The following is a 24456-nucleotide window of genomic DNA, read 5'->3' as shown; positions in this document are numbered from 1 at the left end:
TGTTTCTAGTGGCAATTGTAGGCAGTGGGTTCATAAAATGACAGTATTTCTGGAAAAAAACTGTTTTACCTGTGAGTTGTGACTAAATCAGTAAACATGTGAATAGCTTATTTTGATGATCAAAACATAATTAAATTATTTTTTGAAATGACCTGAATACTGAGTTCTCCTATTGTAGCAAGAGGCATCAGGCCTGGAAAGAAGCAGATTTTTAGGAAATACTGACTGCTAAGGTGGAACCCAGGGACATGATCAGCATTCTCACACTTAAAGCCAGACTTACTTCTGGGACATTGATATTAATTTTCAATAAAGATCTCATTTCAATACGGGTTCCACTACACATTATGTATTGACATTTGTATTATATAAAATAAATCATAAGGAAAATAACATCCTAAGTCAGACTACTTCCTTTTTATTATTTTATTTTTTGAGATTAAAATATAATTATATAGCTTTCTCCTTAACTTTTCACCCCCTAAATTCTCCAATATATACTGTCTTTGCTCTCTGTCAAATTTGTGACCTCATTTTTCAACCACAAGCATGATATGGAAAAGAAGTAATGCTCATTCTTGTACTTTTTAAAGTAAGAGAGCCATTACTGAAATTGAAAAGCACTAATTCTAGATATACAATTAAACTAAACACTATTTTTAATTTAAAAAAATATTTTGACTTGCTATTGTAAAACGGGGGCTAAAAAGTGCAATCGATTTACTATGTTTTAGAAAGAGTAAAGAAAAATGACCTAAAATTGTTGCAGGGTATAGGGACAACAGTTATGCATCAGGCATAAGGGTGGCTAAGAAGCACATGAGAACCCAAACGATCTCAGTGACGCAGTATGAGATAAGGAAGAATTAAGGGAGCAAAGCTTCTATAATTCTTGAGGCTAAATTCTTTAATGTGACATACACCTGCATTGATCAAATTTAAAGACCATCACCTCATACTGACAATAGCAACATAGCTATCACTAAAAAACTGTAGTTAACAGCCACAATTTATTGTCTTTGAATTATGTTTATTTCTCCCAATAGTATCTGAAAGTGACTATTATTGCTGTCTTCAAGTTGAATGAAATGAGATCCTTGTGGAAGTAACACTTAGGAGATAAATGGTAGATTTCATAGGCACCTGTCTCTTCCAGGAACCTCAGCTCTAAGTCTGCTAAATCAAATGGCATAGCATTGTTCAGAACTGCCACTACAAGTTGAGTACTCTTCTGGCAAAGCTACCTGCAACATCAGCTACTCTGAGCATACTATGATGTATCCCTTAAACCCATCTTCAATCCACTTAAATATTAGGAATTTGGTAGTATATATATGGTGATGAAAATATGCATATGAATATATATGTATGAAATGAATATATATGGTAGTAGCTGTTCCATACTGCAGGACAGTCAGTGAGGGTGCAGAGGGTACTTGGAAGAGAATGGAGGACAAGAGACATGAAGGATGCCAAGATAAGAGTCTGATCGAGGTGACAATTTTATTTTTTCCCAAGGCTGAATTTATACCATAACAGAGATAACAGAGAGAGGTGGGAAGTGGGAAACATTTATGTAGTCCAAGGACACAGTACTCATGTGGTCAGCTGATGTCAACAGAATGTTGGTTTTTCAGAAAGGATACAAGTTTGTCATATCATTAGTCAGCAGGATGTTGATTTCTCAGAAAGGTTACAGGTTTATCATATCATTGGGCATCCTGATGTTAGATGTATTTCTCAGCAAGGTCACAACTTTGTCATATCATTAGTCATCCTGACCACCAGATTTGTATTAGTCTTCTGCAGCTGTCTGGGGATTTTCCATGAACATACTTAACTCTAACTATACTGTTAACAAAAATAATGGAGGGTTTTAAGGGCATCGCTCCTAACAAGTAGCCGTGTGTGTGTGTGTGTGTGTGTGTGTGTGTGTGTGTGTGTGTGTGTGTGTGTTGGTACTAAAGAAGGAATGATTTCATTTTCCAGATTTCTTGGTTTTCCTTCTTTTAACACCAAAATGAGAAAACATGGCAAATGAGGTGAAATTACTACCAAATCAATCACATTGCGGTTAACTGTGAAACTCTAAAATTTGTTGTGCTTGAGCCAAAAGAGTGAGTTCAATTAAATTAAATTTTCCCTAGGAAAATACAAAGATAAAACCTCAAAGCATAGGGTCAGAACTTGGCATGGTCTATAACATATTAGTGATAGAAATTGAGAAGAGACACATCCAAAGTAATTCTTGATAGGTGAATGGCAAGGAAGTGTTGGGTTTTGATGAGACAATAGAACATGGTTTCATGAACAGAATTACTCATGTATGTCATGTTAATAGAGTTATTAAAATGTTTGCATCAGAATTAACAAATACATAAAATTAAAATTTTGAATTCCATTAAGAGCACTTCAATATGACTTGTGTGTAATTGGTTAACTCAAGTTAATTCTAAAGCCCATGGTAATTCCCTGCAATGTAGAAGTACATGTTGGCATCGCTAGAGAGGTGGGAAGGATCTGGGAGTAGTTGAGAGAAGGGGAAAGAATATGATCAAAATATATTGCGTAAAAAAACATTTTTAAACAATACAGTTTATCATTTTAAGTTCCATTGAATTTTCAAGTTATCATATTATTCTTTTTATTACTATGGAGAATATAATGATTATAAAATAACAATAATGAAGAACAGGACAGAAGTGACACAGTTCATTCTGCTGGGACTCACCAATGACTCAAGCCTACAACTTCCCCTTTTTATCACCTTCCTTCTCATCTACACCATCACCCTGGTGGGAAATCTAGGAATGATCCTGCTGATTGTCTTGGACTCTCGACTCCACACTCCCATGTACATTTTCCTTGGTAATCTTTCTCTGGTGGATTTGTGCTATTCTTCAGCTGTCACCCCCACAGTCATGACTGAGCTTCTTGGAGGAGACAAGATCATTTCTTACAATGGCTGTGCTGTTCAGATGTTCTTTTTTGGAGCCTTTGCTACTGTGGAGAATTATCTGTTGGCCTCAATGGCCTATGATCGTTATGCAGCTGTGTGTAAGCCCCTACACTATGCCAGCATCATGACTACAAGTGTGTATACAGGGCTGATCATTGGTTCTTATGTCATCAGTTTCATGAGTGCCTCCATCCATATTGGAGATATATTCACTCTCTCCTTCTGCAAATCCAACGTGATCCATCATTTTTTCTGTGATGTTCCTGCAATCATAGCTCTCACTTGTTTTGATAATCAAGCTAGGGAACTTGTTCTTCTTTACATTGAGAGTTTAGATGTGTTTTTTGCTCTAATAGTTATCTGTACTTCTTACATGTTAATTTTTGTAACCATCTTAAATATGCACTCAACTTCAGGACATCGCAAGGCTATATCTACCTGTGCCTCCCACTTCACTGCAGTTTCCATTTTCTATGGGACTGTTATTTTCATGTATTTACAGCCCAGCTCTAGTCATTACATGGACACAGACAAAGTTACTTCTGTATTCTATGCCATGGTCATTCCTATGCTGAATCCTCTTGTCTACAGCCTGAGGAATAACAAGGTCAAGAATGCATTTATAAAGTTGATACTACATTATTAAGGATGAAAAATGCATTAATTTATTAAAAGCAAAAAATAATAGGATTTTAATTTAACTTTGTATGTGACATTATTCTTCTCAGATATCTTTCCTGTACTGAATTAGAGGTAAATTCCACAACAAATTCAAGTAGATGAAATAATATTCTTACTTTTTCTTCAAAACTCTTGAAAATATTTTATACAGAATTATATACTTAGATAATGTACAATAGCTTAGAATTTTTAAAATCCCATTAAGAATACACATTCATCACTTAACTACATGTATTTTTTCTATTACATCTCAATACAAATACACATAAAGCAATTCTAAAATAAATACCATGAAGAAAGAAGTGCATGGAGTGTTCCACGATATGTACATGAGTATGGTAAATTTTATAGAATTTTGTGTGTAATATGGCTATCTGTGGTGCATAATATTATGTTTTCATCTTACTGCATTAATGGTATGGCTGTGACCATATTTCCAAGAATTCAAGTGTATAGAATTAGAAGCAGTGAAATTAGAAACTAAGATGGTCTATCATCTATGTGGGTGAATGGGATCCTACTACTTAGACCTCAAAGAAATGCAACCCTCCTCTCTGTCTCTCTTGCCCCCAATCATTTCCCCTCTCTCTGCCTTCTTCCCCTCCCCCTCCTTTATGTTCCTGGCTCCCTTTTCTTTATTCTTTCCCCTCCTCCCACTTTACCCTGAGCATTAATCTCCTCTCACTCTCAGACATCTGAACTGATTATACGGTCCTCACTTTTTTTTATTAAACAGCACCTTCATTAGTTTAACTAAACTGTACTATCAGTGGGATGGCAGAAAAACAACCAGACTACCATAAAATCCTTAAAATCTATTCTGAGAATCTTAAATCTATAGAATCTATAGAAAATCCTTAAAATCTATAGAATCTACAGAGAATCCTTTAAATCTATAGATTTAATATAACCCAACTTCCTGAATCTTTAGATTTTTATCTTCAAATATAAGTCAGATTGAATGATTTACCAACTTCTCTTCTTCTCAAGCTTAAAGACAGGATATCATGGTATTTCCCAACCTCCATATCACATGAGCTAATGTCCATTATAAATGCTTTCTATTTGTCCATCTATATTATATCCTATTGATGTTGTTGCTCAGGAGAACTCAAAAAAGAGCTAAAGCATTTGGTAAATGTGGTGTTTTGAATGACGAATGTCTCCTATATACTCGCCTATTTGAATATTTGGTCACCAGATCTGGTACTGCTTAAGGAGTTTTAGGTAGTAGAGCCTTGCTAGGTAGGTAGAGGCTTTTGCGTGTTTATAGTTTTGCCTCCATTTCCAGGTTTCCTTTTCCCTAATGTTTGTAGTTGAATATGTCATCTCAGCCTTCAGCTCCTTCACAATGTCTGCCTCTTGTTGCTAAACCTGCTGTCATGATAGACTTCTATCCCTCTGAAAGTGGAATCCCACATAAACTTTTTCTTCCATAAGTTGATTTTGGTGATTTGTATTTTATTACAGCAACAGGCAACAGGAAAGTAGCTAATTTAGTGAGGATAATCTAATATTTCATTTGCTTTATATAAATGTAATATTTTTGAAATATTTATTTCTCTCTGTGTTGTCAATGGTTAAGTGAAAACATGATCAATAATTGAAAGTACATGTTTCTTATTTGACATTCGCAAGTGAATAATTCTGAATTTTTTTACTGATTATTTATGCTGGATTAAATCATTTTGTGTAACAACATCATATCCATACTTGGAATTTCAAAAGGTAAAATAAAAACACATGAAAATGGAATTATTCATATGTTGTTCACCATCTTCAAATGGCATTTTAAGCAAGCTGAGAAATTATGCTTTGCAGTTTTCCTTCAGAAAGTGCTTTGAAATATTTCATAATGACCATTCATTTTTAGTAAGTTCTTTTGTGATTCTCCTAGTCTTTCTCCTATTTCGCTTCCTTTTAACATCAACCAAACCAATCTTGTTCGTTTGCTTTACATTGGCTCATCCAGTAAGACATGTTGCCATTTCATTCAAATATTTGCTCCAGTTGCTCATGGATCCTCTCTGGCAACATTTATGAGTCAGTTATTCTCCACATGCTACACACACTGTATGTACATGCATCTCCCTGTGATATTCTTTATACTTCTTGTTTTGTTTTCATTTATCCTCCCAAAGTAGAATATACATTTCATAAATACAGCAATGAACCTGTTTTTCACTTGATTATCATACCTAAAAAAGACATATTTCATAGATTCTCAGGAAATATTTGTAAATTGAATGAATGAAATATCTGTGCTTCAGTTTATTCTGACACAGTAATGGGATAATTGGCTGTGATGCTTATTTATGAAAAATATGACACTTAAAGAGATACTGCTAATTGTCTGATCACAGAACATTCTCTACATTGTCATTTGTTTCTCACTCTCCTCACTTTTTAAAGTAATTTTCTTGTAAGTACATATTTAAGTAGTTCATTTAAAACTCCCCATAGTTCTATTATGGAGCAACAAACCATTAAATGGTAAGGAATATATCCATTATAAGTAATGTGTCATGATTTATAAGGAAACACTAAGTGGGAAATTATTTAAAGGATTCATATCCAGTTACATTTTGGTATTTATTTATTTATTATTTTTTTATTTATTCCCTTTACATCCTGATGACTGCCCCCTTCCTCCCATTTCCCCCCTCAGATAGTCTTCCCCCAAACCCCTTCCTATTCTGCCTTAAGACAGTTAAAATACCTCTGAGTAGCAACCTATCATGGCAAGAAATTACAACACAAGCACAAATGGCACAATCGACTGAAATTACTGTAAAATTTGTGTTTGGTGTACTGTCATAAAGTACAGTATGCATGCTTTCAACCTTTTGGCAATTTAAAACATTATTTGATTCTATTAAAGGTAATTTACAATGACCATTTTACTTTTCTGTAATCTGAAATTTATTTATTCACTATGGTTTCTCATCACACCCCCCTTTGTTCTCTCTTCCTTGTCCCATTCTGACAAATACCTCCCATCATTACCTCCTCCCCTTTATTTCACAGAAAAGGAGCTCCCTTTGGGTACCACACCACCTTGGGACATAAGCACAATTAGGTATACCCTCTCCTACTGAGGCCTAAGCAGGCAGTCCAGATAGAAGGGGATCCAATGGGAGGGGCCGAGACAGATACAGCCCCAGCCCCAATTCTTATGGAACCCAACAGAATACCAAGCTGGTCTTTTGTTGAAAATGTAGAGGGGAGACACCGCCCAGATCTGAAGGGAACTGGTCAACAGCTCCCTGCACCCAAATCCCATGGGAGGGAGAGCTAAACCTTCAGAGGGGCAGACACACCTGGGAAGCCAGAAGAGACTACACTCAGCCCACATTTCTGATTCCAGAGAAAAACACCTAACACCATCCGGGACCCCTGTGCACAGGGGCCCAGGAAAAGATGGGGCAGGCCTTTCTGATTGCCACCCTCACAGAGAGCTCAAACACAGCCCCCGAGGAGCAACTTCAGCCCTGGGAGCACAGGTAAGACCAACTTTTTTGCCCCCCAGTGACCTGCCTGGTGGACTCAGGACACACAGAGTCAAAATTCCTCTGGAACCGGACACTTCTGGTTTTTAGCTGGAACCCAAACCTCACTGATCCCTGCCCACAGCTCCCTGCTCCAAAACCCCCTGGGAAAAAGATCTCACCGCCCAGGCAGATGGGCACTCTGGAGACTGCAGAGCGGGAAAGACCACCTATACAGCCAACACCTGCCCACATCCCTGGTGCAAGAGGAAACTGCATAGAGCCTCTGGGAACAGGAAGATAGGGGCACTCAAACAGAAGGTAACCAGCAGTCCTGACATCGCCCGGATATGATGGGACCCGGTCAACAGATCCCTGCACCCAAATCCTGTGGGAGAGAGAGCTAAACCTTCAAAGGGGCAGACACGCCTGGAAAGCCAGAAGAGACTACACTCTGCCCACATTTCTAACTCCAAAGGAAAACACCTAATGCCCTTCAACAGAGGAATAGATACAGAAAATGTGGTACATCTACACAATGGAATATTACTCAGCTATCAAAAACAATGACTTTACGAAATTCATAGGCAAATGGACGGGACTGGACAATATTATCCTGAGTGAGGTAACCCAATCACAGAAAAACACACATGGCATGCACTCATTGATAAGTGGATATTAGCCCAAATGCTTGAATTACCCTAGTTGCACAGAACACGTGAAACTCAAGGATGACCAAAACACAAATGCTTCACTCCTTCTTTAAAAGGGTAACAAGAATACCCTTGGCAGGGAATAGGGAGGCAAAGTTTAGAACAGAGGCGAAGGAACACCCACTCAGAGCCTGCCCCACATGTGGCCCATACAAATACAGCCACCCAATTAGATGAGATGGATAAAGCAAAGAAGTGCAGGCTGACAGGAACCGTATATAGTTCTCTCCTGAGAGACACAGCCAGAATACAGCAAATACAGAGGCAAATGCCAGCAGCAAACCACTGAACTGAGAACGAGACCCCCCATTGAAGGAATCTTAGAAAGGACTGAAAGAGCTTGAAGGGGCTTGAGACCCCATATGAACAACAATGCCAACCAACCAGAGCTTCCAGGGACTAAACCACTACCCAAAGACTATACATGGACTGACCCTGGGCTCCAAATTCATAGGTAGCAATGAATAGCATAGTAAGAGCACCAGTGGAAGGGGAAGCCCTAGGTCCTGCCAAGACTGAACCCCCAGTCAACAGGATTGTTGGGGGGAGGGTGGTAATTGGGGGAGGATGGGGAGGGGAACATCCATATAGAAGGAGAGGGAATGGGTTAGGGTGATGTTGGCCTGGGAAAGGGAATAACAATTGAAATGCAAATAAATATCCAAGTTAATAAAGATGGGGAAAAAAGAAACATAAAGAAAAAAAGAAAAGAAATTTTCAACATTCTTAGTCATCAAATAAATGCAAATCAAAACAACCCTGAGATTCTACCTCACACCACTCAGAAAGGCTAGGATCAAAATCTTAGGTAACAAGATATGTTGGAGAGGATGTGGAAAAAGAAAAACACTCCTCCATTGTCGGTGGGCTTGCAAGCTGCTACAGCCACCCTGGAAAGCAGCATGGAGATTTCTCAGAAAATTGGACATTGCACTACCTGAAGACCCAGCTGTACCACTCCTGGGCATATACCCATATGATGCTCCAACATACAAAAAAGACACATGCTCCACTATGTTCATAGCAGCCTTATTTGTAATACACAGAACCTGAAAAGAACCCAGATGCTTTTCAACAGAGGAATGGATACAGAAAATGTGGTACATCTACACAGTGGAGTACTACTCAGCTATCAAAAACAATGGCTTGATGAAATTCTTAGGCAAATGGATGGAACTAGAAAAATCATCCTGAATGAAGTAAAACAATCACAAAAAAACCACACATGGTATGCACTCACATGAAGCTCAAGAAGATGGACAACCAAAGTGCAGATGCTTCAGTCCTTCTTAAAAGGGAGAATAAAAATATTTATAGGAGGAGATATGGAGACAAAGTTTGGGGCAGAGACTGAAGGAATGGCCATTCAGAGGCTGCCCCACTTGGGGATCCAGCCTATATATATATATATATATACATATATGTATATGTGTGTGTGTGTGTGTGTGTGTGTGTGTGTGTGTGTGTGTATCAAACAAAGACTATATTGATGAAGCCAAGAAGTACATGCTGACAGGAGCCTGATATAGCTATCTCCTGAGAGTCTCTGCCAAAGCCTGACAAATACAGAGGCAGATGTTGGAGCCATCCATTGGTCTGAGAGAGGGTCCCCCCAATAGAGGAGTTAGAGAAAGGACTGAAGGAGCTGAAGGTGTTTGCAACCCTGTAAGAAGAACAGCAATATCAACCAACCCAACACTCCAGAGCTCCCAGGGGCTAAACTATCAACCAAAGAGGACACATGGATAGACCCAGGGCTCCAATCACATTTGTAACTATGGATAGCCTTGTTGGGAATTAATGGGGGGGAGAAGCCCTTGATCTTGTGAAGTCTGGATCCACCAGTGTTGGATAATGTCAGGGTGTGGAGGCAGGAGGAAATGGGTGAGAGAATGGGTGGTTGGATAGGGGAACACCCTCATAAAAGCATTGGTGGGGGATGGTTGGGAGATGGGATAGGGGTTTTCCAGAAGGGAAACCTGGAAAGGGGATAACATTTAAAATGTAAATTTAAAAAATCCAATAAAAGAAAGTTACTAGAGTAGAAACCACTAATATTTCAAGAAAATGTTAGCTTAACAAACACTGCACTTAACCCTCAAAATACATGTAACCCTCAAGAACCTGGAGGCCCCAGGGAGTTTAGAGGTCTGGTGGGGTGGGTAGGGTGGGAACATCCTTGTTGCAGGTGGGGGCTGGGGGGAAGGGAGGATGTATGGAGTGTGGAACAGTTGGGGGAGAATAAAATCTGGAGTGTAAAAACAAACAAAAAAACCATTGCAATGATAAAGTGTTCAAGAACCTTCCTAAAAATCAGTGTTTCCAAAGAAATGTCACTATTCATTGAACAGCTCCCTATAAAAGTCCTACTTATAGTTTATGGTTTTATTTTACTAAACACAGTTAACTGGGTGAGGAAAAACTCTGTACTTAGAGCCTATGTTCACAGAGCTGCAGCTATTTAACAGTGCAGCTTCCTAATGTATAAATATCGGCTGGAACAAATAACAGTCTAGCCAAACTCTCTTTCTTAACATGGAAATTGTTCTTTAATCAGGACGACTGAAGGCTACCAGTCACCCATGTCATCTTCCCTCACCCCAGGGCATGATGGAAACTGGGGGCACATAGTAGTGTGTGCTTGGTGATTTTTTTGAGACAAGAAAAGAAAACTTGGAGAAAGATTTCATCTGTAGGTCTGTTCCTCTGCCATCCCAAAGTGGTACATAGCAGTGGCGGATGGTATGTTAATACCCTTATCAAAATTATACTGGATTCTGTCAGCCCACAGTTGTTATCAGTCATGTTAATGCTGGATGTTTATCAGGCCACCTGAAGGCTTTTAATTCATTAACTCTTAGTTCCAGACCTTGAGGATTGATTTTTTAGCAAACATATTGTTAGAATGGATAAAAACAAAGCTAACATGTGTGGAACAAAGGAGTACTGAGGAGACACAAAACACTTAGACCCATTCACAAGAAAATGGATGCAGAGATACCAAGGAGAAATAGCAGGTATTGAGATACTTCATAAGAGTTGCCATGGTCATAGTGTATTTCACAGCAATGAAACCTTAACCAAGAAAAGAAGAAAGACATATTATCCAGGGCACAGAAAATGATATTAAAATGTCCAAATGTGGCATCAAATATAGTTCAGTGGAAAGAAACTTGCTTGTCATGTGCCAGGCACTAGATTCTATCCCAATGCTACCAGAATAAAATGAGATAAAATAGTAGAATCTTACATGAGTTAAAAACCATTTAATAGAAACTATCCCTGAGAAAATCCATTTGTTGAACTGAAGAAATATTAATTTGAGGTAGATAAAACTGCCTTTGTACAGGTTCTATATAATTAAAATGTGAATGCTATAGAAAATTTTGCTTTCTCCACAGCCTTTTTGAATGCACTCTTGACCTCTTTGTTCCTCAGGCTGTAGACCAGAGGGTTCAACATGGGGATGATCATGGTATAGAACACAGATGCCATCTTGTCACTTCCCATGGTGTGACTGGAGCTGGGCTGTAAATACATGAAGATGCCTGACCCATAGAAGATGGAGACTGCAGTGAGGTGGGAAGCACATGTGGAAAAGGTCTTCTGGCGTCCTTCAGATGAATGCATCCTCAGAATAGTGATGAATATAAACAGGTAGGAGACCATGATGACCACAATAGAGAAGAGATCATTGAACCCCACCACAAATAAAATCACCATCTCACTGACAGAGGTGTCTGAGCATGAGAGGGCCAAGAGAGGTGGGGCATCACAGAAAAAGTGGTCTATCACATCAGACTTGCAGAAGGAGAGCCTGAAAATGTTCCCAGTGTGAATAGAAGAATTTAGGAAGCCACAGACATAGGAGCCTATGATCAGACAAACACATGTGTTTGTGGTCATGGTGGTGGTATAAAGCAGGGGCTTACACACTGCTGCATAGCGGTCATAAGCCATGGCAGCCAAAAGGAAGCTTTCCGTAGTTATAAAGCTTACAAAGAAGAAGAATTGTATAGCACAACCATTGTGAGATATGGTTTTGTCTATTGAAAGGAGACCTGCCATTACTTTGGGAGTGACAGCTGAAGAATAACCAAAGTCCACCAGAGACAGGTGACTGAGAAAAAGATACATGGGTGTATGGAGGTGTGAGTCCAGCAGAATCAACCCTACCATTCCCAGGTTCCCAAGCAAGGTGCTGAGATAGATGAGAAGGAAGACAATGAAGAGTGGTATCTGGAGCTCTGGGTCATCTGTTAACCCTGCAAAAATGAAGTCAGTCACCTTGGTACTATTCTCCATTGGGGATCATGTGCCCTATAGCAAAGAGAAAGAAGATAAGAATGAGAATGGAGAGGATGCTTCTGGGCCATTCTGTCTATTTTCTGCATGCCTTCCTTCAGCATGTCAATGTTCCTTTCAAACATTCTGATACAAGCAGTCTGTGGGAACAAAATTCAAGTTTTAATTAAAAGTAGATCATACTATGTTTAGAAAAAAAATGATGTGTCTCAATCTAATAACTCAACCTATGTTGAATTGAGGCCCAAAAAAATGCTCATCATGAAATTCTTATATAAGTCACTCACTGGAAAATTTCAAAATTCCTAACTTTATAAAACAAAGGTATTCCTTATTTTACACCATAATAGCTTAATGTCTTTATTTCTTCTGTATATGTAACAAAATACCATAAATTTGACAGAATATAAGTATCACAAATTTATCAAGTACTGTCCTGACAGTTGGAAAAATCTAAGACAAAGATATTAGCAATCCATTGTCTGCTGATTTCTTGGTCTTTTTCTCTCTTCTCAAAGCAAAAGAGGCAACCATCTCTCCAGCCTTTCTTTCCATAAACATTACTCTCATTCATAAGAGCTCTTTCCTCATGTACTGGCCATATTTAAGACTCCACATTATGACTCTCACTTTGGAAATAACAAATTCAAAATAGAAATTTGGTGACAAAAACAATAACATGTAAATGTGAGGTAAAACAAATTAATTTCAGTTCTAATTTTTTATTATTCCCATCGTGTCAAATCTGTCATAGGATAACTTAAGATACACCATCATTTGCTAAGGAAAATCTCATGGTATTATGTAGTCCATTTGACATACAGTTTATCATAACATAAAAAAAGCAGGACAAAATCCCATACAAAGAATAAAGGCATCTATAAACAATGGCACTTAAATTTTATTACATTAATAGAGGTTTTAGATTTTACACACTAATGTTTTTAATCCGGGGGAAAGTTATCTAGAGCAGAGGGATCAAGACACCCTTTGTTCTTTAAATATTACTCACCTGAATAAATAATGCAGGTGAATAATTTTCTGTTTTTGAAAAAATTTAGGAATTATCTCAAAAAATGTTACCAACATTTTATTATATGTAAAATCAAGTTCTAAACAAATATTACAGTGAAAGAAAAATAACTTACTTTAGTCTTTGTAAAAAAAAAGAGGAGGTTAATAGGAGAATATATCTTATTTGTAGAAGGAAATGAATAACATGAGAAGGGATTTTAACTCAGGAGGGGCAAGTTAGGCAGGTAAAATAACACTGTAAAAGTTATAAGGAATCAATCACATTATTACTTATTTACATAATATTACCTATAATACATATAATCTGTATGTATATATACATACATATATTAAATAAATTTATTACACGTAGGCTGATAATCCCTCTCCCAGGAATCATAAACTATGTAACAATCACAAAAATAAAATACCAAACATGTAGTCAACAGCTATCTAATTCAACTTACAGCCATCTCAACAGTAGGGAAATAGTGTCTAATGCTGAAAACCTACTAACAAAGATCATGAGTCTTAAGAGTATCTTCTACTGTCACTTTACTAAATGAACTAATAATTTCTTACTGCATCCTTTAACCACAGATAAATGTGGCCTCACCCCTCACCAAAGGAACTTCTTTTTGCAACAGAAAAAGACCATTACAGAACAATACAACAGTTTAAAATAAAGAGAACAACTGATCATGAAGGTTCCAGGCCCTGTGATTACACTTACTATATAAATCCCGAACCTACAGCTCAGGGAACAACATGGAAAGTGCAGAATGTATGTAAAAGCGAGAGGATCAGGAAATCTGCAGTGAGATTGTGTCTCCCAAAAGTGATAGAAAAAGTTCATCCATGAAAACTTAACAATATTCTAAACAAGAGGCGTAACAGCAACAAACATGGAAGGGGGACGTCTCACAGGTCTCTACTGCTAGACAAAACCTAGTCAAATAAGGAATGCTGAAAATGGGAGAAATAGTTTTCCCAGAGATGAGCACTCTAATTGGAAATTCAATACAAAGGGGTCAGCCCTGAAGTTACATAGAGAGAAGTAATACTAAATGGACTGAGCAGGAGATAGATAGATAGATAGATAGATAGATAGATAGATAGATAGATAGATAGATAGATAGATAGATAGATAGATAGATAGACCGACAGACAGACAGACAGACAGAAAGACAGACATAGATATAGATAGATATAGAGAGGTGTGTGTTGTGTGTGTGCATACATGCGTGTTCGCACACACGCATGCATTAGAATAACGAGAGATAGAGAGAGAGAGGGAGAGAGAGAGAGGGAGAGAGAGAGAGAGAGAGAGAGAGGTATTCTAAAATGGAAGGAACCAGAAAAAGAAAAGAGAAGGGGAAATGGCAGGATTAATATTGTAAAAATGGCCATCTTGACAAAAGCAATCTACAGATTCAATGCAATACCCATAAAAATTCCAACTCAATTATTCATAGAGTTAGAAACAGAAATTTGAAAATTGATTTGGAGTAACAAAAAACCCAGGATTGCAAAAACTATCTTCAACATTTAAAATCTTCTGGGGAAATCACCATCCCTGACCTCAAGCTGTATTACAAAGCAATAGTAATAAAAAAAAACTGATGGTATTGATACACAGACAGGCAGGTAGATCAATGGAATAGAATTGAATACCCAGAAATGAACCCACACACCTATGGTTACTTGATCTTCAACAAAGGAGCTAAAAACCATCCAGTGGGGGAAAAAGATAGCATTCTCAACAAATGGTGTGGCTCAATTGGAAGTTAGCATGTAGAAGAATGCAAACCAATCCATTCTTGTCATCCTGTACAAAGCTCAAGTCCAAGTGGATAAAACCAGATACAGTGGATCTAATAGAAGAAAAAGTGGGGAAGAATCTCAAACACATGGACACTGGGGAAAATTTCCTGAACAGAACACATAATGACTTATGCTCTAAAATCAAGAATCGACAAATGAGACCTCAGAAAACTGCAAAGCTTTTGTAAGGCAAAGGACACTGTCAATAGGACAAATTAGCAACCAACACATTGGGAAAATATCTTTACCAATCCTACATCTGATAGAGGGCTAATATCCAGTATATACAAAGAAGACAAGAAGTTAGACTCCAGAGAATCAAATGGGTTACAGAGCTAAAAACAGAATTCTCAGCTGACAAATATGGAATGGCTGAGAAGTACCTAAATAAATGCTCAACATCCTTAGTCATCAGGGAAATGTAAATCAAAACAGCCCTGAGATTCTATCTCACACCAGTCAGAATGGCTAAGATCAAAAACTCAGGTAACACTACCCAAAGACTATACATGGACTGACCCTGGGCTCCAACTGCATATGTAGCAGTGAAGAGCCTTGTTGGGGCACCAGTGGAAGGTGAAGCCCTTGGTCCTGCCAAGGCTGGACCCCCAGTATAGGGAATTGTTGGTGGGGGGAGGTAATGGGGAGTGGACAGGGAGGGGAACACCCATATAGAAGGGGAAGGAAAGGGGTTAGGGGGCTGGTGGACAAAAAAGCAGGAAAGGGATTAACATTTGAAATATAAATAAGAAATACCCAATTTAATAAAAATGAACAAAACTAAAACTGATTACTAAATAAATGCATATACAAAGTAACTTGGGAAATTTGAGCAATCAAAACAATAATAAAAAAAACCAACTTTATCATGAAAAGTTAAAAAAAATCTCAGGTAATGACAGATGCTGGTGAGGACGTTGAGAAAGGGGAACAATTCTCCATTGTTTGTGAGATTGCAAGCTGGTACAAACACTATGGAAATCAGTCTGGTTGTTCCTCGGAAAGTTGGACATAGTACTACCTGAGGACCCAGACATACCACTCCTGGGAATATACCAAAAAGATACTCCAGCATATAACAAGGACACACACACTCCATTATGTTCATAGCAGCCTTATTTACAATAGCCTAAATCTGGAAACAACCCAGATATCCTTCAACATAAGAATGGATACAGAAAATGTGCTACATTTACACAATGGACTACTACTCAGCTATCAAAAACAATGACTTCATAAAATTCATAGGCAAAAGAATAGAACTAGAAAATGTCCTCCTAAGTGAGGTAACCCAATCATGGTATGTATTCACTGGTAAGTGGATATTAGCCCAAACGCTTGAATTACACAAGACACAGTTGATAGACCACATGAAGTACAAGAAGAAGGACGACCAAAGTGCAGATGCTTCAGTCTTTCTTAGAAAGGGTAACAAAATTATTCACAGGAGGACATATGGAGAAAAAGTTTGGAGCAGAAACTGAAGGAGTAGCCATTCAGAGCCTGCCCCACATGGATATACAGCCTGTATATATACAGCTACCAAACCAGATAATGTTGATGAAGCTAAGAAGTGCACGCTGACAGGAGCCAGATATAGCGGTCTCCTGAGAGGCACACCCAGAGCATGTCAAATACAGAGGCAAATGCTAGCAACAAACCATTGAACTGAGAACAAGGTCTCTATTGGGGGAGTTAAAGAATGGACTGGAAGAGCAGAAGGGACTTTCAATCCTGCATGAAAAACAATGCCAACCAACCAAAGCTCCCAGGGACTAAAGTAACATTCAGAGTACAAATGGACTGACCCATGGCTCCAACTGAATATGGTGCCCTTGTTGGGCACCAATGAAAGGAGAAGCCCTTGGTCCTGCCAAGGCTGGACCTCCAGTGTAGGAGGATGTCAGGGTGGGTAGGTAGGAAGGTGTGGCAGTTGGTGAGGGAATACCCTCACAGAAGAAGGGGTAGGGGAGATGGGGTAGGGGGTTATGGAAGGGAAACTGGGAAAGGGGATAGTATTTGAAATGTAAATAAAATTATCCAATAAAAAATAGAGAAGAGGAAATGATATAATTATATTTTAATTGTATTTTTAATTAATAATGGAAACAGAAACTAAACAAACAACAAGAAGAGAGCAAGAATTAAAACGGTCTCTTGTCATTATTCGTTACAGTGAGAGAAAGGGTTTGTTGGTTGGTTGGTTGGTTGGTTATTTTGTTTTTTTGCCTTTTTGGTTTTGGGGTTTGTTTTTTTGTTGTTGTTGTTGTTGCTGTTGTTTTTTGTTTGTTCATTTTGTTTTGTTTGTTTTGTTTGCTTTTGTTTGGTTTGGCTTTGCTTATATTGACTGGTCTTGAATTTACACCAATCCCAATGACTCTGACTCCAGTATACTGGGGTCTCAGCATGTTCTACCGTGTATGGTTTAGAAACTGTCTAATGGATTGAAGCATTATGTAATTTACTTCAGAGAAAAATCTTTTAAAAAATACAAAGCATCTTTACAAAATATTATTTCTTGTCATACTAATGCATTCTTCAAAGACTAGCACAAGGTATAAAACTTTCTTGAAGTCTCCTCCAGTCCTTAATATTCTAACATTATTATACAGGTATAAGTCTACTACCTTGTAATGCAGAATAATTAATTTTATCTTAATTTATTATTTTATATACAGAGAAGTTGAAATTTATTGTGACTATCTGTATAATATTTGATATTTACTGTGTTCCTATCACCAATTTAGAAACTACTTTATCATCAAAACTTACAAGTGAAGTAAATTATTAGTCAGAGCTCAGAGATATGGAAACTGAAATGTGCTCACATGTGAAAGCTAAAGAAAGCAAGCAAAGCCTAAAACTAACTTCTTTTCAAAGTAAATCTTGGCTCTCTGCCATGAAGAAATGCTATTTTAAACATTTTCATCTAACCTAAAAATGAGTATAAGTATTTGACTGACTCAGTGTTTGAGTGTTAAATTTATTGTCCAGAGTCAGTATGGATAGCTGAAAACCATAAATGTGGAATTAAATATGAATGTCAGTTTGTGAGTCTTTATGAAATAATCTACATTTATGAATTACAGTTTAGAAACAAGAACTGAATCTACAAATATTTATATAGTTTTTAAACCCATGAAAGGAACCATTGATATTAAAAGGAACAGTGCTTTTGGTAATATCCATATGCCACACAGAGTGTTGGGTGTTGCTGGCTCCTCTACTCTCTCCAAAGGTACTTGCTGTTCCCTGTGGTTCACCAGATTATGGGCTCATTTCCAGGACTACACTACTATACAGATACGTGCCTCACATCCATTGACCTCCAGAGGCTTCATGGGCTGGACTATCTACAGCTGAGAATAATGCTTGCTCTCCTAACTACATGATGGTGATTGAACTACTAAACACTTTAATCCACCCATCACGAGTCCATAAAACTATATCACACACTCTAGAAAAGCCTCTAAGAGAAAAATGGGAGCTTAAGATAACAAGTTCATATTCTCATAGTCAGTAGTGGCTTGCATACATTTTTACTTATTTTATTGCAGCATAAACTATAATCCAGCTTGCAAGCCTGATTTCTCCCTTATGTGGTTATTTTTTTTCTGTTCTGAGGTTCTTTTCTTAAATGATAATGTGCTCCCGGATTACAATGACATTTTATGTTGTTCCCAATTCAGTCAATTCAACAATTAATCCAGGTAGCTAATATTAACATATTTTCTGATAAAAACTAAGATTAAAGACATAATTAACTTGCTCAAAATCATAGTAGCCTATCTGTAAAGATAAGAATCAAACAAAGTCTTTTGTTCTTTTCTGTACCTCATATAAAACACATATGTTCTAGTGAAACATTGTTATTGAGGTACATCAATTAATTAATTAATTATAGCTATATGAAACATATTAAAACTGACAATATGGAAATCAAATATGTGAAAAGGCTAAGATTAGCCTTTCAGCTGCCACAATTCACCTCCCTAAACTAGAAAGACAGTCAGTTGAGCTAAAGACTTACCTTCCTTCCTAAATAACACAACATTCTAGTCCAGCACCCTTATATAGGATCAGGTCTTCATTCAGAAATTCAATCTTTAAATGAAAGAACACATCTTTATTTGGAAAGTCTTCCTTAGCATATTGTGAAAAGACTAAAAGTTTACTGAGAGCTATCAACAAATATATCTTATTTGGTGATAATCATTTCATCATTTACAGCTTAATCAATACCCAATATGAAGACTTTTACTATAAGAAAATAGAATACTTGCCATCCTTTTACTTGAGCTGGAGTCATGACATCAATAAATGTGATCACTACAGGTTTTACTCCCTGGCCAATATTATGGGATTTAAATAATAAATCATCTCAAGGAGAAGTCATTGCTATTATTAAGTGATTACTAACATTTAGATGAATAAATGAATTATCATAGTGGCTCTAATACTCTGGCTGCTCCCTCTACATGAAGACAACAGTAGATAGCTTATGATTTAATGGGTTGAAAAGGAACCAGGAGATAATTATGTAGTTATGGAGCTCTGAGGGACAAAAGTATCCCATGAGGGTTTCAAACACTTTATCTCATCTGACTAGTAATCAGGTGACTGCAGCATCCGTGGGGATCTATCTTCACTTCTATGGAAAAGCATGGGTATAGTTGCTTTATATATGATGGTTTCCCTTGAAAATGAACATGCCAAGCCTCAGGATAATGTTCAGCATCATGACTCATTGTGGCCATTAAAACACAGAGTTGCAAAGTATATTATTAGAGTGAGTTCAAGAAACTCATCTTCTCTGAGTAGCCGTGTAGCCTCCTGAGACCACAGATATATCTGGAGTTATACTGCTACCAAGGACCGTACCTGAGTCTGTAGCCATACTGTGGCCAGAATCTGTGTTGATGTCTGTGGCCTGTGTTGCCACCAAAGGTCTTGCGAATGCCCATGGTCTATGTTGCAGCATAAAGCCATGTTGATGTCCTTAGGCCATGCTGTGGCCAAGCACCATATTAATATGAGTGGCCTGCACTGCCATTTGAGACCTTGATTTTGGCCTTGGCCTGTGTGGTCATTGAGTGCTGCGATTGGCATTTGTGGCCTGTACAGTGGTAAAGGCCCAGGTTCATGTCCATGGTCTGTACTGTCAAAGGAGACCATGCTAAGATCAGTAGCACATGCTGATGCCAGGGACCATATGAGTGTCTGTGGTCCACATAATCATGAGAAAACACATGTAAATCCATGATCCACTCAACTGCTAACTGTAAAAAGAAAGGAAGTTACTTTTCCCACAATTCAAGCTAATGGTGCAGAAAAAGAGACATACAAGGCTTCTGTGACAACCCCTATCACTACCACATCTCCAAAAGAGTAACAGACTAGACAAAAGACATATAGGAAAACTCTTCTTTCTGGTCTGAATCAGTACACTGACCAGACCTTGGGTGCTGGCTCTGTACCCACTCCTACAACACCCAGAGGAAGTTTGACTTCCAGAGGCTCTGAAATGCCCAGGATCACAAGAGAGACTACAACATCTGCCCCAAAACCTGAAGTAACTGGGTCACCCAAGATCCAGGGACACAGAAACCCTGGCCCAGACAGTGGCATGGTCTGAATCTGTACCCTGAGCAGACCTGGGGTGCTGTCTCTGCATCCACTCTTACAACACCTAGAGGGAGCCCTACTCCCAGGCTATCGAAAATGCTGAGGGTCACAGGATCACAGGATCACAGAGCAAGCTGGACTCCCAGGAGATCGGACACAACCAGGAGCTCTGACAAACTCAAGATCACAGCTGAGGCAAAAATATTTTTCAGAACACCCAGCCTAACTGGGACCACCACAAGAACCAGGAAAATACAAACCACTGCCTAGAGAAAGGCACAGGTGCCTTACAGCTTGCACCAGTGTCCTGAGCAAACCTAGGGCTCTGGCTCCCCACCCACTCCAGTAACACTCTGAGAAACTTTGACAACCAGGAGCTCTGACACAGCCAAGATCTCAGGATCACAACATCTGAGAATCACAGGATCACAGAAAGAGTTGGACAAAGAGGAGTTCTGTTACAAACAGTATCACAAAAGGGACAGGCTCCTGCAACAAGAAGAGCAGGTAACATTACAGATAACCAGATGGCAAGAGGCAAGCAGAAGAACATGAACAATAGAAGCCAAGGCTACTTGGCATCATCAGAACTCAGTTGTCCCACTATAGTGAGTCCTGGATACCCGATCACACAGGAAAGGCAAGACACAATTTTAAATCATATCTAGTGATGATGAAAGAGGACTTTAAGAAGGACATAAATAACTCTCTGAAAAAACTGCAGGGGAACACCGGTAAACAGGTAAAATCCCTTAAAGAGAAAACACAAAAATCCCTTAAAGATTTACAGGAAAACACAACCAAACAGGTGAAGGAATTAAACAAAACCATCCAGGATATAAAAATGGAAATAGAAAAAAATCACAAAGGGAGACAAATATGGAGATAGAAAACCTAGGAAAGAGATCAGGGCTCATATATGCAAGCATCACCAAGAAAATATAAGAGATAGAAGAGAGAATCTCAGGGGCACAAGATAACAAAGAAAGCATTGACAAAAGAGTCAAAAGAAATGCTAAATTCAAAAATGTCCTAACCCAAATCATCCAGGAAATCCAGGATACAATGAAAAGACCAAATATAAAGATAATAGGTATATAGAAGAGAGTGAAGATTCCCAACTTAAAGGGTCAGTAAATATCTTCAACAAAATTATAGAAGAAAACTTCCCTAACCTAAAGAAGGACATGCCTATGAACATACAAGAAAACCTACAGACCTCCAAATAGACTGAATTAGAAAATAAACTCCTTCTGTCACATAAAAATAAAGAGACCTAATGTAAAAAAAAAAGAATGTTAAAAGCAGTAAGAAGAAAAGGCAAGTAACATATAAAGGCAGATCTATCAGAATTACAACAGATGAATCAACAGAGACTATAAAAGCTAGAAGATCCTTGACAGATGTCATACAGACCCTAAGAGAACAGAAATGCCAGCCCAGGCTACTATGTGCAGCAAAACTCTCAATTAACATAGATGGAGAAACCAAAATGTTCCATGACAAAACCAAATTTACACATCTTTCCACAAATCCAGACCTACAAAGGATAATAGATGGAAAACTCCAACACAAGGAGTGAAACTATACCTGGGAAAAAGCAAGAAAGTAATCTTCTTGCAACAAACCCAAAAGAAGAAAGCCTCACAAACATAATTCCACATCTAACAAAAAAAAAAAAAAACAGGAAGCAACAATCACTTGGATTTAATATTCCTTAACATCAATGGACTCAGTTCCCCAATAAAAAGACACAGATTAACAGAATGGATAAGTAAGGAGGACCCAGAATTTTGCTGAATACATGAAATACACCTAACAGAAAAAGACACTATCTCAGAGTAAAAGACCGGAAAATATTTTTCTAAGTAAATGATCCCAAGAAACAAGCTGTAATAACAATTCTGATATTGAATAAAATTGACTTTCAATGAAAAGTTATCAAAAAAGATAAGGAAAGACACTTTATACACACCAAAGGAAAAATTCACCAAGATGAACTCTCAATCCTGAATATCTATGCCCCAAATGCAAGGGCAACAGCATTAATAAAAGAAACATTACTAAAGGTCAAAGCACACACTTCACCTCACATAATAATTTAGTGGGAGATTTCAACACCCAACTCTCATAAATGGACAAATTATGGAAACAAAAAAAAGACACAGTGAAAGTAACAAGTTATGAACCAAATGGATTTAAGAGATACCTATAGAACATTTCATTCTAAAAGAAAAGAATATACCTTCTTCTCTGCACCTCATGGTACCTACTCCAAACCTGACCACATGACAAAACAGGCCTGAACAGAAACAAGAAGACTGAATAATCCTTTACATCATAACAGATCACCACAGACTAAGGCTGGTCTTCAATAACAACATAAATGACAGAAAGCCCACATACACATGGAAGTTGAATAATGCTGTACTCAACAATAACTTCATCAAGGAAGAAATAAAGAAAAGAAATAAAAGACTTCTTAGAATTGAATGAAAATGAAAGCACAACACACTCAATCTTATGGGACAAAACGAAGGCATTGCTAAGAGGAAAACTCACAGCTATGAGTGACTGCAAAAAGAAGCTGGAGAGAGCACCCACTAGCAGCTGGACAGCACACCTAAAACCTCTAGAACAAAAAGAAGCAAATACACGCAAGAGGAGTAACTGACAAAAAAACAATCAAATTCAGGGCTAAAGGCCGCCAAGTAGAAACCAAAAGAACTATACAAAGAATCAACAAAACCAGAAGTTTGATCTTTGAGAAAATCAACAAGATAGACAATCCCTTAGAAAGCCTAACCAGAGGGCGCAGAGAGTATTCAAATTAACAAAATTAGAAATGAAAAGGGAGAGTAAACAACAGAATCTGAGGAAATTCATGAACTTTTCAGCTACTATTACAAAAACCTATATTCAACAAAACTGAAAAATCTGGATGAAACGAACAATTTTCTGACAGATATCAGATACCAAAGTTAAATCACACTCAAATAAACCATCTAAACAATCATATAACTCCTTAACAAATAGAAGCAGTTATTAAAAGTCTCCAAACAAAAAATAGCCCAAGACCAGATGGGTTCAGTGCAGAATTCTATCAAACCTTCATAGAATACCTCATACCAATACTGTCCAAACTATTCCACAAAATATAAACAGAAATAGCACTACCCAATTCCTTCTATGAAGCCACAATTATGCTTATACGTAAACCGCACAAAGACCCAACAAAGAAAGAGAACTTCAGACCAATTTCCCTTATGAATATCAACGCAAAAATACTCAATAAAATTCTCACAGACTCGGTTTCTAGCAGGAAACACAACCTCGCTGATCCTGACCCACAGCTCACTGCTCCCAAACACCTTGGGAGAGAGAGCTCACCGTTCCGACAGATGGGCACTCCTGATACTGCAGAGCAGGCCCGTCTGGTTGCCGCCCTCATGGAGAGCTCAAAAGCAGCCCCCCACAAGCAACTTGAGCTGCGGGACCACATGTAAGACCAACTTTTCTGCTCCAAGCAACCTGCCTGGTGGACTCAGGACACAGGCCCACAGGAACAGCTGAAGACCAGAAGACAGGAAAGACTACACAGCTGAAAGCAGAACACTCTGCTCCCATAACTGGCTGAAAGAAAACAGGAAAACAGGTCTACAGCACTCCTGACACACAGGCCTATAGGACAGTCTAGCCACTGTCAGAAATAGCAGAACAAGGTAATACCAGAGACAACCTGATAGCCAAAGGCAAGGGCAGGAACCCAAGCAACAGAAACCAAGACTACATGGCATCATCGGAACCCAATTCTCCCACCAAAGCAAACACTGAACATCCAAACATA

The 24456-nt window shown here is 38.2% G+C and overlaps 2 protein-coding genes across 2 annotated transcripts; one reads left to right on the top strand and one right to left on the bottom strand.

Moving 5' to 3' along the window:
* Window positions 1-2684: 2684 nt before the first annotated feature.
* On the top strand, window positions 2685-3605 carry Or5b96 (olfactory receptor family 5 subfamily B member 96). Its single transcript, NM_001001042.1, has one exon. It carries the CDS (start codon window positions 2685-2687, stop codon window positions 3603-3605), a length of 921 nt encoding a protein of 306 aa, NP_001001042.1.
* A 7596-nt stretch (window positions 3606-11201) lies between these two features.
* Or5b12b (olfactory receptor family 5 subfamily B member 12B) lies at window positions 11202-12146 on the bottom strand. Its single transcript, NM_001000253.1, has one exon. It carries the CDS (start codon window positions 12144-12146, stop codon window positions 11202-11204), a length of 945 nt encoding a protein of 314 aa, NP_001000253.1.
* Between the last annotated feature and the right edge of the window lie 12310 nt (window positions 12147-24456).

The sequence above is a fragment of the Rattus norvegicus genome, chromosome 1 (genome assembly GCF_021556685.1).
Source record: "Rattus norvegicus strain SHRSP/BbbUtx chromosome 1, alternate assembly SHRSP_T2T, whole genome shotgun sequence".
Taxonomy (NCBI): domain Eukaryota; kingdom Metazoa; phylum Chordata; class Mammalia; order Rodentia; family Muridae; genus Rattus; species Rattus norvegicus.
The sequence above is the reverse complement of the archived record's forward strand: the minus strand, read 5'-3'. Positions and strand labels throughout refer to the sequence as shown.